The sequence below is a fragment of the Falco rusticolus genome, chromosome 5 (assembly GCF_015220075.1).
Source record: "Falco rusticolus isolate bFalRus1 chromosome 5, bFalRus1.pri, whole genome shotgun sequence".
NCBI classification, from domain to species: domain Eukaryota; kingdom Metazoa; phylum Chordata; class Aves; order Falconiformes; family Falconidae; genus Falco; species Falco rusticolus.
This window is the reverse complement of record NC_051191.1, coordinates 63,890,117-63,905,035: the sequence shown is the minus strand read 5'-3', so window position 1 is coordinate 63,905,035 and position 14,919 is coordinate 63,890,117. Positions and strand designations below refer to the sequence as shown.

Here is a 14,919-nt window from a genome sequence, read left to right as displayed (position 1 = left end):
TTCGTGTCTAGGAAAGCCTGAAGAATGTGTCTTTGGGCCATGTTCAGTGAAGCAAGGCGAACAGCAGTGCTACAGCAGACTGTACTGGTGTTCAGGTTGAGCGGAGGTAATTTTCTTCACAGCAGCTTGTATAGTGTTGTGGTTTTAAGACTCGTGACCAAAACAGTGCTGACGACACAACAGTGTGTTAGCTGTTGCTGAGCAGTGCTTGCACAGGGTCAGGGCCTTCCCTGTTTCCCGTTGCCCTGCCAGCAAGTAGGCTGAGGAGGGGACAATGGGGACAGCTGACCCCAACTGACCAAAGGGATATTCCATGCCATATAACATCATCCTCTCAAATAAAAAGGAGGGAAGTTTTTCCAAAGTTGCTATTGCTCATGGACTGGCTGGGCACCAGTCTGCAGGTGGTGAGTGACTGCTTCTGCATCACTAGGAAAAATTTTCCCTTCTTTTTTTTCTTTCACTTACTAAATTGTCTTTATCTCAACCCAGGAGTTCTCTTGCTTTTATCCTTCCACTTCTCCCATCCCACTGAGTAGGGAGTGAGCAAGCAGCTGGGTGGTACTTAACTGTGTGCTGGGGTTATCCCACCACGCAGGCTAACCTCAGTGTTGGATAAATTCAAAGTAAATTATTCTCTTTTCCACACATACTAATCTACTTCAATTTTATTGACATACAGTCTTAGTTTGCAAAGTCAAACAATATTGAAAACTTGCCATTAAAAAATTGATGGCTTGTGGCCTGGAATGCCTCGTGCGACATTGATCACTGCTTTTTAAGAGTATTCCTCGAGTGAGGTCAGCTTAGTGATTTCTTAAGAGATGCAAAGTCTGTAGAAACTAGTGGATGGTAGAGGAAAATATTGTTTGGAGTGTGTTTCCTCTACCTCAGGATGTGCTAGGCAGACACTTGATGGAATGCAGGTCACAAATCTGAAAATAATTGGAAAAAAAGTTTTAATTCCATGTCTTGTAAGTCATACATAAATTAATGGCTTCTTTTGTTGTTTAAGTAAACTAAATATTTGTAGAGAATGTGTGTACTACCTGGAGATGGAAGTATCCATTTGGGTTTAGGATCAGTTGCAACAGTTTAGAGAGGGATGTGAGTTCTCGCCTTTCTGCAGTAGTTACTTGCCCCCCTGCCTTTAAGTGTCAGGAGAGTGATCATTTGAGGCAGGATGCTGCACAAGTAGACTCTGCATCTGACCTGTTAGAAAGATTTATTTAAACTATTTTGTGACTTATATTTCTAATGCGTTTGGGCTTCGGTTTGGAGAGCAGCCAGCTGACTTTTTCATCACTTGAACAGAAACCTCAAGGTCCTGGTTTTTTATTCCCGTATAGTGGCTGTGGATATTTTTCTAGACGAGCATTTCTCTAAGTGTAAATTTAGACTCTAAAAGTCTAAAGAAATATTTTCCAAACTTTTTTTTTATTAGTGGGTCACTGTCAGTCTTCACAACTTCTGGCACTGGTATTCACCCTAAGATTTTAAGGTGGTGATCCTGCTGTCTACTATCACCTTGTAAATGATCAGTGTTCTTCTCAACAGTCTGGGAGCTGTCCCTCAAAAGCTTAAAAAATGACAGCGGAGGCTGCTGTTGACTAGGCACTGCAGGTTTAATCCAGTGCGGTTTAGTGATGGTATACTCAAGAGAAAACAGTTCTGTATTGACATACATCAGTCCATTGTGTTCTGCAAATGAGTACCCCTTAACTGCGTTGGAGGTGTTGAGTGGGTGCTGGTCACCAATGTGTTTGTAAGTTGAATGGGGATGCATTTGATGGAATGGTAAGTTTTGTGAAATGGATAGATTCTGTTCAGCTTCCCTTGGAAACAAGATTTAATGCGATGGAATTGTCTCCCATTTGCCTTATTAATGCGGTCCACTGAGAATGTGTATTCTTGAATGCTGCTTTCTCCTGGAAGCTGGTCAGAGCTTCATGCCCTGAAATCCACACAGCTGTGTCTGAAAGCCATGTTCTTCATTTCACAGAGGATGTGATGTTTAGCATCATCTTATGTCCTCTTTGCCACAGAGAGGGTTAATTGTATCTGTTAGTGCTGTAAAAAGTGGGTGACTGTTTTGGTTAAACAGTTTGTCCTTCATATCTAAGATGAGAAACTAAATGTGGATCTCATGTTAGGTTTTCTGGTAAAAATCCAAACATGTCGGAAGACAAAACTAGTTATTTGGCCAAAAGATAGCTTAGCTTATTTCTCTCCCAACACACTGAATTCTGTGCGCATGTTGCTGGCAATTTTTAGTCATACAGGTAGCAGGGGGGACAAAAGTGTGATCTTTCAAGGTGTATGTGTTGAGGTAAGTCAGTCAGTACTTTGAAGTGATAGTTCAAAATCCATACTACTTGGAATATTCTCGCTATTGTACCCAGTACTCTGTTCTGTTTAGAATTTTTATGAAGCTCTAATGCTGAAGTAAGCTGAACTACAGTGCTAGGCTGAGGAAAAAACAGAACCAGCTGTTTTTGAAAAGTACAAGACAAACTATTCAGAGTGGTTCAACCTTTCAGAGAATACCTTTGCATTGATTTTTTGAAGTGCTTCTTAGTGTCTTCAGTCTCTTCACTGCTGTAAAATATTGGAAACTGCAGTAGTGTAAGGAAGCTTTTTTAACTCGGTGAGACTATGCCAGTTTCTGCTCTGATGTTAGAAGAGTGATGTAAGGGTTATTTAGAGATGTAGCCCTGAATCTCTTACTGAATCGGGAATGACCTGATTTACAGAAATAAATGATTTATGCGTTGGTTAAATGCTTGTGGCTGCAGTACTAAATATGTATCAGCAATGTTGTTATGAATACTTACTGTCCATAGAAATATTTTATATGAATAAATGAAATGAGAAAATTAAGTGCTGTAGTTTAACCTGTCTACATAGTAAGACTGCTTTGAGAATTTTTGTAATCTGGAATAATTTTCATTTGTTTCCTTGGGAATTCACATTTGCAAAGTTGAGCACGTGTTTTGGTGTCTTCCTGAATCACTACTTGCCTGATTCAAGATGCACAAGTAAATTACTTCCTCTGGTATGTTATTAAGCTACGCACTGAATACATCTTGCGGTCTGTATTGGCATTTCTGTACTATTCCTTAGTATTGGACAGCCCATACTGTTTCATGCTCTTTGCTTTTGAAAATGGTTTGCTGAATCAACTTTCAAATTGTTATGAAAACCTAAACATTCTTTGATATACGAATCTTAGGTATATAAGCAACTTAAAAAGAAAACCCTTAGCAATTACTGGAAACAGATCCCCTGATTCAGTAGCATGAATTTCTAGGAGGTGACTGTTGTGAAACATACATAGATTCCCTCAGTTAGAAAACAGAGGAATCAAAAGGTAATGGATGGACATGGGCAAAATGGGTTTGCAATAATATTAGGCATTCTTTGTTTCAGTAAAATGCAAACTTTGTTCAGTTTACTGGATTACAGTCATATGGTTGTGTATTTTAGAGGAGATCAGAAATTTTCTCATGAGGAACCAACTGTCAAAAAAACCCACTGATGTGATTCAGTTAAAATGCTCTGTGGGAATCCTGTCAAAACTCTTGATGGAATTGATAAACCCACTTTGGGTGCCTGCCTGCGTGCCATGGGTCCTGGAGGCAGCCTGGGGGCTCAGCGAGTTGGGGGACTGTGCCGTGCCAGGGCTTCTGCTCCGTGTGCTCCCAGGCTACAGGGCCACATGCTCTCCCTCTGGCTGGGTGTGAGTAGGAAGCTGTTCTGAAATGTCTGCTTTGGGAAGGCTATCTGTTAGCTGGAAAAAAATAATTTGTTTTGGGGGGTTTATTTAGATTGAGTCGCTCTCCAAATAACTTTTTTGGAGCAGGATTCTTCTTTAACTCTGATGTGATTTGCGTGCAAGAAGAAGATGGGGGGGTTGCAGGAAGGAGAGGTTTTAGAGGGAATGCTTTGCAGGGTGAGGTTTTTGCTTTACAGCAGGCGCTGGTAGGGACTGAAGGAGGGGGCTGAAGGGCTACATGCACAGATGGTGATAGACCGTACTGTACCAGTCTGGGAAAATGATTAATCAATACTACAGGGATTTATTCTAGTATTTAGTTCTTTTAATTTAGCCTTATGTTTCTCTGCTCAAGAGTTCTGTAAGAGAATGTTCTAAATGTGATGCTGATTCAGGATCCTGGTAATTTTTGAAAGTAATCAAAACAGTTGCCTAGCTGTTTAACTGGATCTTGGTGCAAATGGTGGTGAAGAGATCAAATGTTCTATCTGTGTTTCTAATTGGAAGTTGCATAAATATGGGTTGGATTTTAGTGTAGTGGACTTAAGGAAGTAACACTGAGGAACAGCAAATAGTAAGTGGCACATTTTTCATAGTCCTGTTGCACTTGCATTGCTGTAGGCAACCTTTAATCTGACACTTCCCAAGTTTTGAGCGCTTGCCTTGCTGACTTCATTGAACTCTTAAGGGGAAGCCTGTAATTCACAAATCTTGTTTTCAGCAAAATTTAAAAGCAAAAAGAAATTAAAAATTCCCTTGACATGGCATTACTTACGCCAGTGTAATTCATTCAGAGAGTTGGAACTTTTAGGTTCCTAATGCAGATCTTTGCTTCATGAGGTACTGGAGGGTGTCGTCACCCTTTATGGAGAATCAGTGCTGGAGGAAGATGTCTTCCAGTGAACATAAGGCTCCTTCCCTTTTTCTCTTCATCTCTTCTTTAATGTTAGTTACCCTTCTGCTGCATGGCTTTTCCTCCTTGTCCTGTTCATTCAGTGACTTGGGTCTTGATTTTACCACCCTGGTTTCTTTTAATGCTTATTGCCTTGAAGTTTTCTGCCGAAGCTTGAACCTCTCCCTCTACGCTTAGTTCTGACGCTTCTCTTAGGCACTCACTCCCTTCCCCCTGGTGCTCCTTGTCCAAAATGAGCCATCTTTTCTCCTAATCACAGTATGCCTGTTCAGCACGTGCCTTCATTGCCTCCTCAGCTATTTCAACCAGTTCTCCCCTACCTGGTAGTTTATCCTATCTGTTTCCTACCCTCTGCCTCATGTAGCTCTTCAGTCTGTCTTCCCTCTGTCTTGCTTGGTTGTTTCCCACCAACCTGCTGATAGCAGTGCCTTCTCCCAGTATACACATGCTTTCCTGGGTCAGTTCTTAAGTTTGTCCTGTGTCTTTGTTCCCATTTCTCCTTCATACCCAACCGCTTTCCTGGCTCTCTTCATTCCCCTTTTCCCCCCATGGTTTGTCTGTCACCTCTCAGTATTTGGATGTCTTTTTCCCCTGTGGATATCACTGATGAAGTAACTGAGGGTGCTGGAAAGGTAGACCTGAAGTGTTTGTGGGAGCTCTACCTCGATCCAGCAGGAGCCTCGGAGGAGAAATAGCCTTGAGCTGAAAAACGCTTGCTGCATCAGAGTGGCTCATGATTGCTCCTGTTGCGTGGGAGGTTGGAGTACACCTCTGAAATCCTCGAAGATTTTAATTGAATTTTAAAGAATTTTAAGAATTAAGAATTTAAGAAAAAATACTTACTCTGTATTTTTAAATATATATACTGGAGGCAGGGAGAAATTGTCACCCAACACTGAGGGGGCAGACAGGTTCTTTCAGGGATCCTTGGCAGAATGATGATGGCACTAAATCATAGCTGCAATTAAAGCTTTATTTTCTCAACAGGATATTATGATTAGTATAGCACAGAATTTATGATTAGAATGGCACAGGTTTTCAACAAGCAGAATCAATATTGTACAATTTATAAGTAGTGTAATGCAGAATTTATAATACAATTTATCATCTGGACCTTCTGCAGATGAAGTTAAATATTTAATATATGGTTTGCTGTATCAATAGAACAGTCATAATCTAGACTTGAAATTCATGTAAAAGAATATGAGTCGCTCTCTCAATCCTTGGAGGAAGCAGAGGGTGATGGAGGCATCCCTGGCCACTGGCAGGTCCCGGGTCTCACTGTCCAGCAGCAGCTCCAATCCATGTTCCTTTCTTAGGACTGGTAACTGCTTGGTTTTATGGACAGTGCTCTGGGTGCTGTTGCGCTTCCCTATTCTGTGCTGGGGCCATCGCCACTGCCTGGTGGCCCTGGGTACCTGCGACCTTCAAGGCCAGCAGGGGAAGGAGTTCATCAGCCTGACACCCAGGAACCTTGAGATGAGGAGGAGGGGAAGAAGAAATCTGTTTGTCGAATTGGTTCTCAGGGCCTTCAGGGCCTGATAATGAGGGGAAAGAGAATGCATATGTTGGCCCACTTGGTCACAGAGAATGGCTGCTTGCCTCATAAAATGGCGCTAGTTATGCTAACCACGTTGCCAGGGGTCGGGAGGACAGGGAACTGGTCACAGAATGACCCTGCGAACAGTTGGTTTCAGTGTGGACAACTAGTTTGGTAGAGACTTGAGCAACAGAGGACTGTACTGAGTTTTACAGTGGAAAGTTGTTGACTATATTGATGAAAATAGGTGCTCCCAGACTCTCTCTTAATACTTGTGACAGGTATTAGTTAACAATTATGGTTATTTTATGCTGGAGGAATGACCTAAAAGTGATTGAAAGCCACAGTGTTAACTTCTAGGATGGGAAGAAATTACTTAGATTAATAAAAAGATGCATTTAGAAGTAATGGAATGTGTAAAACCAAGTCACTTAAGGCTGAATATCAAGACTGTAAAGCAGTATGCTATGGGATGTTTTTTCCAAGGAATTAGTAGAAATCCTCTTTTTTTAAAATGTTTGTGTTGACCACGTGAAATGCACAAATATCCTGTAAGAAGCACTCCATATTTATGGGAGGAAGGTTGTGAAACAAAATATTCCTTTTATTTGTCTCTTCTGAGAGAGCATATGTTTGAGTTCTAGAAATGCAATATATAGCATAACCTCAAGTGGTGTTCACAAAGCTCCTTGAAATAGACTGCTGCTTTTCACTGTGATCCTTAAGTAGGACATAGGGCCTCTAAATACCCATGGAAATTTAAGTGCAAGGAGCAAAAACTAGGCTCCAATCCAAAGCCAGTTGAAGCTGATTAAGAGACTGCTTTTGGCTACTGAGGGCTCTGGCTTAGGCCACTAGCAAGCTAGAAGTCCCAGGTATTCAGAGAGACCTTTTTAGTTAAGTCTGTGAGTTTTTCTCTTGATTCATGTTCGAGGTGCTGTCCATGATTATAGGAGATGTCCCAGTGTGTATACCACCTAGTGTTACATATTTTCACTATTGAGTTCTAGAAATAGTAAATCACTTATACTCAACACCTTAACTACACTTAATCACCAGATTATGTATTGTTCTGTTTTTATGGCTTGACACTATATCTCTAGGTATACTTGTGATTTAATAGTATAATATACTAATTCCTATAGGAAATGCCTACAGCTAGAATAGAGGCAAGGAAAATATCTTTACTTTGCATAGTTTGCGGTTCTTTGGCTAGTTTTAGTGTGCTCCTCCATACTTCACGTCCTGTTAGATATTTAAACTTTTCAAATAGTGAAACAGAAGAGAGGAATATGTTTTTCAGATAGGAAGTGTCTGTAGAGTTGCAATTGTAAGTTAAACTGAAAGGAGAAGGTTTGTCTGATTCAGATGATGGTTTTGTTTTACTTGTTTGCATGCTTATCTTCTATTTTAGAAACAGAAAATATTTACATTTTATCATAATGGTATTTTCAGTGCAGTCAAGTTAGTTCTTTTATTTAAATTCCACTTGGTATATTGTATAACTTTGCAGCTTGGCCTGAACTTTTTATAATGTGCATAGTTATTAGCTATCTGTGTGCTGTGTCTCCACTTTCTTCAAGTTGAGAAGAGTTGGAAGTTTGGAGTTGGGTAAAGATTTTGTTCCAAATGTTAATAGAAATGTAGAACTTGTTCTCCCTTCTAGCTGAGCTATATTGCTTATATACTATTCACCAATAAAATTCTTCACAGTACAAAAACATTTTGAAAAATTCTTACCAAGCATTCTGTAAAACATCATGAAAAGTAAGTTTAACACTTGAGGGTCAAAATGTTTGCATTGGTTTGGGGGGATAAGTTAGAACTTGTTTTAATTGATTTCTTTTATATTTGACTTCTAGGTTCCAGCAAGGTGTGGAGTGACAGTCCGAGACAGCCTAAAGAAAGCTCTGATGATGAGAGGTCTTATTCCAGAATGCTGTGCTGTTTACAGAATACAAGATGGGTATGGTTTGTGTGTGATGGTTTTTGCTCTTAGGATCTCGTCTTGGAGTTACCCAGTATGGCCGATTCTATCCAGCATTGTGGAAGTTGTTTTCAAAGTTCGGAATGATGTGATACTTTGCACTAAAGCAATTTGTGCCTTGAAGACATGTCGAAAAAGAATGGCAAACACCTAGAAAAAGATTTAATCGCTTCAAGAATAGGTATAATATAGAATAATATGGGCTTATAGACTGCTGGCAAAACACCTGTTAATCAAACTTGTACTAGCCAAACAAGTATTAAATAGGTTTGTTAACTTTTTGGTTTTATTTGATTTGGTTATGGTGCATTCATAGCTGAATATAGAGTTCCTATGGAAGGAAAAAGATTTGAGTTTCCATCCCTGAAAAGTTTGTAGATTATCTTACTGCATAAAATTGGCCATCTCTTTGGAACTCTTACAGAACAGGTACTTTCGCAAGCACTTCATTTGATTAGAAAGGTATCTGTCACCTTGGAACCAAGGAATCGGGCACTACTGGAGCTGATTGGAAAAGTGCATTTTTCTCATGCAGTCTGTCCAGGGAAGCTGTGCTCTCCTTGGTATGTGCTGAGCTTAATGTCTTGCCTTTGAAGTTTCCTGCAGTTAGAGACTGGGTAGCAAGCCCCCACACTTTCTACCTGGTCTTACATCTTCAGCAGGGAGACCCGTAAGGGCTTGTGCGCTGGTGCTAATGAAAGGCTTATTTACACTTTAGAGAGAAGAAGCCAATTGGCTGGGACACTGACATTTCCTGGCTCACGGGAGAGGAGTTGCATGTGGAAGTCTTGGAGAATGTGCCACTCACAACACACAATTTTGTATGTACTGGTTTTTATGAAATGTTGAGTAGGGTTAAATCAACTTTGTACTTTGGAATTCAGATTAACAATTTTGAATAATATTTTGTATCTGTAGGATGTGGTGGGGGTTGCAAATGGACTTTTTAATCACAATAGCTTAAGTGAATTAGAATTGTAATTGAAATAAGTGATGTTAGTGCTTGATTGCCCTTAAAACTTTCACATATGGATGGAATACACCCTCTAAAATCTATAAATGTAGGGGGTTTAAATCAGCACTGCATTGCAGAGCTGTAATAATAATCTACTATTTTTGTATTGCTGTATCTATAAAATGTATTCTGGGCCTCCCTGCTGGCTCTGCAGCAGCAATTAACTAATGAACTAACTATTCCCAGAGCGGAGCTGACATCATCAATGATGCTAGTGCACAAATATGTTTTGACCTGATAAGGCACCAAGTAAATGGAAGCTGCTAAACAGAATCCATCTAAACATTTCCAGCTACATACAAAATCCTGGAAATAATGTTTGTCACATTGAGAAGAAAGACCTTTTCTTTAGATTAAAAAAAACAAAATTCCGTTTGCAAGCTGCTTGATCTGTTTCACTCAAACAAGCTAATTTATATATGGCTAGTCACGTGAAAGTCTAGTAGATTTAACTTTTTTTATATGCTTTTGAAATTTTGATTATTACATGTAGTAATACAACTACTAGAATGTGTTTTAATGCCAAGTATTGCTGAATTTGAAAATTAAACTAAATCATTTCCCCCCCATAATATGGGGATAAAGTGTTCACCCTTTTGTGATTTAAAATGTTTCTGAGTTTCAGTAGTCAAAATTACAACTGTAGATGTAACCTTACATAGAAACCAAGCATATAAGCTGTATGTGTATTTCAAGTCCTGTGAGTGTTGGATAGAAATGTCATTTAGCTCCTGGAAAAATTAGAAGATGAGATAATCTTTCAGCAGCTTTTCTTTTTATAGGTTGTATCCAATTAAATTCTGAATGTTTGTCTCTAGCATAATAGTGCACTGTTTTGCTTCAGATTTGTTGCTGCTCTTCTTACTGCTAATGAAGTGAAGCATTAATTCCAATAAACAGTTGAAAGAAAATTTTAATGCATGAAGGCTGTTTCAAAAAGGAAACAATCTTTTATGTAAATCTGTTTGATACATGAAACTGTAGCTCCAGCATCAAAAAAGAGGCTTGTAAGTCTGTTTGAGGGAGGTAAAAGCAAACAGCCTATCTTAGGCTCACAGAAGGACACTAATTATGATTATTTTTGACAATATAGGTACGAAAAACGTTCTTCACGTTAGCGTTTTGCGACTTTTGTCGAAAGCTGCTTTTCCAGGGATTCCGGTGCCAGACATGTGGCTACAAATTTCACCAGCGCTGTAGTACGGAAGTGCCACTGATGTGTGTTAATTATGACCAACTTGAGTAAGTAATCACAATTGGTTTTAAAGTTGAGCCATTTATTAAGCTTACAGCTGCTAGTGATTTCTTATGTTAAATCTGTAATTCAGGAAGTCAGAGAAGGTGCCTGAAAAAATATAGGAGTTCAGCTGTTCTTGTGAGACTGCATAATTTGTATTCGTTCTGTGCTAGCTCAGACAACAAGTTCATATTTTTTTGCTGGACTATGAAATGCTTTCTTTGAACCATGAACGGGGTGGCTGAACACTTGACTGTATCAGACAGACTTCTCTTTGTTCACAGTTGTTATTCTTAGTCAAAACTGGTTCTTTATTACGTGATGGCTAGGCCCCTCTTTAAATGTTTAGATGTGGGTTTAAATGGGGGTTTATTCTCTTCAACCTGAGAAAAACTGTTGAGACACTAGTTCAATATGGTGGAATTGCAGTTGGTTTTACAGTGATTAAAACCAAATCCATTGGTGGGTTTGGTGCTTAGGTAAGAAACATAAAAGAGAATGTCCCAAACAGTCATGTGTTCTTGAATTTAATTATTGATCTATTTGTGTAAGTCTTTGATGTAGGTTAAGGATCTGGTATAAGCTGGCTCTGTGTTCTATTTGATTAGTTTCAGCAGAGTCTATTAGGTCTTTTAAATAGACTTTTATATAAGGAATCATTTAAGATGTTAGGTTTTCCCCCAAGAATAAATGTAATTTCTGCTTATGTTGGTATTTGTAACTGTTTCCTTGGGCATTCCTGGATTTTGTGCTCAGGACTTATGGATAACATAGTTCTATCCATTTGGCATTTGGTTTTTGGCATTGTATCAGTGCAAACATTAAAATAAGTTTGTGTGCTCAACATAGAAGTATACATAGTACATTCTTGGAGCCAGATGTTTGCAATTTCAACCAAAAGATTAAAAAGTTACTTTCTGCAAAGGTGTGTTTAAGGCATAATCTTTTGATCCTTTCTCAAAGTAATAATATTTTTAATCTTGCAGATTAGTGTGTTAGTGTAGTCTTTATTTTAAAATTTAGAATTTGATTGGGGGGGGGGAGATTTGGGGGTTTTTTCTTCTTTCTTTCAATCTTTGAGTGTTATATTGTGAAGCTTCTGGGTTTTGCACAAGTTAGGTTGTTTTTGTTTTGTTCTTGCCTCACAGTTTGCTGTTTGTCTCCAAGTTCTTTGAACATCACCCCATACCACAGGAGGAGGCCCCCTTAGGAGAGACCACCCCAGCATCTGGATCGTACCCCTCAGTGCCCCCCACAGATTCTGTTGGGTATGACCTTATTCCTGCTGTTTAATAACATTTCAGTATTATATGCTTAGAAACACTCAAAATACTACTTTGCAACTCTCTGCATTTTTGTAATCCGGCTTGCCATGCAAATATAATCACCTATGCTTAACTTCAAAGAAGTGAATGTTTTCATTCACATGAATGATATAAATTAGTAATGAGCCAAAGTTAAACACATGCATAAGCATCTGTAGAATCGGGGCTTTAACTGTTAAACTGATTTCTTCTGCATGGTAGATTTGACCTGGTCTAAACTGGAAAGATTTTATACTTAAAAGTTAATACAAGCCAAAACTATATCCTCACAAATTCTTTCAGTTTGTGTTATCAAACTACAATTTATTTGCCTTGAAGTAACATTGACATACCTCTGTTTCAGAGTAAGCCACGCCACTATAAGATCAGTGTGAGCAGATGCCAATTGCAGGTTCATAATACTGCTTCAGTAGTTTTTCCACATACCTATTGCTTTAGTAACGTCCACACTAGCTGTCTCCCTCCTGTTTAGATGTTGAGATATAGCATCTTTTGCGGCAGACCCAGGTTTTGTAAAATTAGACTTCTAAAACTGACTACAACCTCCATCCCCTATATTTGCAACAAAGATTCTGGACCCTCTATGAAGAGACAAGTGATCATACCTAGATTATGTTCCCAGTAGCTGGGAGATCACTGACACCACCCAGCATTAGATAGTTGAACAAATCTCCAGGAAAGAGCAACTCAAGGATGTGTATCAAAGTCAAGAAACCTGATGCAGATTTATTAAGAACACTAAATACAAAAGCCTTCAGAAAAACATTCCTAGGACATATGTGCTGCATGGAGATGAAGTGAATTTGGCAGAGAGGCTCTCATGGAATAGCGAGCATTGTGCCCAAACTAAAGCAGAAACCCAGCTGGAAGCTACGCAGACACCTGTGGACACTGACTAGAAGAGAAATTCCCTGAACAGTCAAGACTATTTTATGAAAGATCAAATACTGTGCTTCCCAGGAAAACAGATTGACAGTCCTGCAGAGGGAACCTCATTTGGTAAGTACAAAGAGAGGTAATGTTATTATTTATACTGTTTTGTGCAGATTCAAGTAAATTTCAAAAGTGCCTCTTCCAGGTAGTGGATGTTGCCTTTATATCCCATGGCTGTTAGTAGAGCACGCTGTGGGCAAGGCTGCTGTTGTGGTTCTCTAAGATAAGTGGGCTCTGCCTTTCTCATGTCACAGCTGAAAATATAACCAGGCTAGAACTATTAACCTGGGAAGGAACTTATTCATACCAACTGTGTTAAATGCCTGTGAATGCCAAAGGCGTTTTACAGCCCCAATGCTAATATTGGTACACGCTAAATTTTCCTACTTCTCAGTTGCCTACCTCCTATTTGTGCTTTCTTACCAGTTTATGAGGATACAAGAAGGATGGATTATCTTAAATGATACATGTACTACTTCAGGCAGTTTTAATTCTGTGAGGTAAAAACAGAAACAAAAAAATTGGGAACAAATCTGGTTAATGCCTGGAGGTTTTGAAATTCACATATATAAAATATTATCATTTAAGTGTACTTGCCAGTTAAGTGTAAGGAGTTTTCCTGAGTGTTGCATCTGTAAATGTTTGTGGTTACAGGAGCTGTAAAAGGTTTCTAGCTTTCTGCTTTTTTTCCTTGCTGTACACTTCTTTGTTAAAGCAAAAAAAAAAAAAAAAAAAAAAAAAAAAGGCATACATCGTGCCTTCAAAATTCTGTGTATTTTGAAAATGGTTTGTGATTATCAGCTGGTGTTCATAACTAGTACGCATGTTACAAAGTCACACAATTTTCTGCAAACATCTGTGTTAGTAGTATTTCTTTTCCAGAAGCACCTCAAATGCTATTGCATGAGCATATAGCACTGTCCTTACCTTTCTCCAGTTATCCTTTTGCCTTTCTTTAATAACACTTCTCTGCTTTTTAAAGACATAATTGTGGAAATATTAATTTCTCTGATTTTTTTTTTAAGAAAAAAATGCTGGCCTTTTCTATAAAAACATATACTTACCTACAGTTTTGTTAAAGGATGCTGCTACAGTATGAGACAACAGCTCAACTGGAATTAAAAAAAAAAAAAAAGACTTACGTTTGAGGTTATCCTATCTGGGGAAAGATTAGGGGATTGAAATTTGAGAGCTGGGCAGCGGGATTGCAAATATGAGGAACTAGCGCTTTATTAACACTTACTAGTTCAATAATTGTTCCTTTGATTTCTCTGTTCTCCTAGCATCTTGCATGGCACAGCCCACAGAGGAAGGGATGTTACTAATCGATTGGTAAACATGAGGAAAGAGAAGGCAAGCATCCTTCTTCATCTTTAGCCTTTTGAAGGGATTCCAGCGGCAGGCAAAGTGCCCAAAGAAAGGAAGAGTTTGTGTTGCAAGACAAGCTCAAGAGCAAAGGCGTGTGTGACATGCTGAGAAATTGTCAAGGGATCAAATGGAGAAGTTGGAAAGAGAAAGGGACATAATGGAAGAGACCATTGGACATGATGCAAAAGCTGCTAAACGTGCTGGAGAACTTTGTTTCACATTGCTCATGTGTGACATCCTAAAGCAATCCAGTCCTGTAGCCTTTCATTCTTCCAACTGTAAGCCATAGACTGTCTCCCTCCGAACATTCCACCCCAAGACAAGGGAGCACATATGGTCCCACCTTCAGATTTCTGAACCCCTTACAAAAATGTGTCCAGCCTCCACATTAGGTTTTTTGTCCCATTTTAATTCTTTCAGTTTGCACTATCCTGTTGTGCCAAAGCAGTCATTTTAGTTATAATCTGCACTTAACTGGAAAGAATTATTAAGTGCAGGTCTCCCTAATAATAGCCATTTGTAATAAAATTGAAGTACGCAAACTGTATAGAACACATTGTATTCATTTCATTCATTGCACTATCATAAAGTTTCCTTTGTATCTTTGCTCGTAAAATACGAGCACAGAATTTCGATGAACCCAGTTCCCAGGACCTTGCAGAGCTATGAAAAGGGGAGAGATTAGCTATTCAAAATGTTCTGGAGTTGTCTTTTTCAACTTCCATCTGTTCTCTCTGATGTTGTGATGCTGGGCAACACTCAGCAAACTCATGAGGCAGGTACTATAGCAGGGTAAGTAGCCTGTGGAGTGGGAGGTAAGGGGCGC

At 39.1% G+C, this 14,919-nt stretch overlaps 1 protein-coding gene across 4 annotated transcripts in view; it reads left to right on the top strand.

Moving 5' to 3' along the window:
- Window positions 1–14,919, top strand: part of BRAF (B-Raf proto-oncogene, serine/threonine kinase) — an 88,465-nt gene that overhangs the window by 36,194 nt on the left and 37,352 nt on the right. For all 4 annotated transcript variants that reach the window (XM_037390749.1, XM_037390751.1, XM_037390750.1 and 1 more), the window contains exons 4-7: window positions 8,091–8,194; window positions 8,934–9,036; window positions 10,324–10,472; window positions 11,616–11,735. In XM_037390749.1, the coding sequence (XP_037246646.1) occupies window positions 8,091–8,194; window positions 8,934–9,036; window positions 10,324–10,472; window positions 11,616–11,735 (476 nt within the window). The remainder of the gene's footprint in view (window positions 1–8,090; window positions 8,195–8,933; window positions 9,037–10,323; window positions 10,473–11,615; window positions 11,736–14,919) is intronic.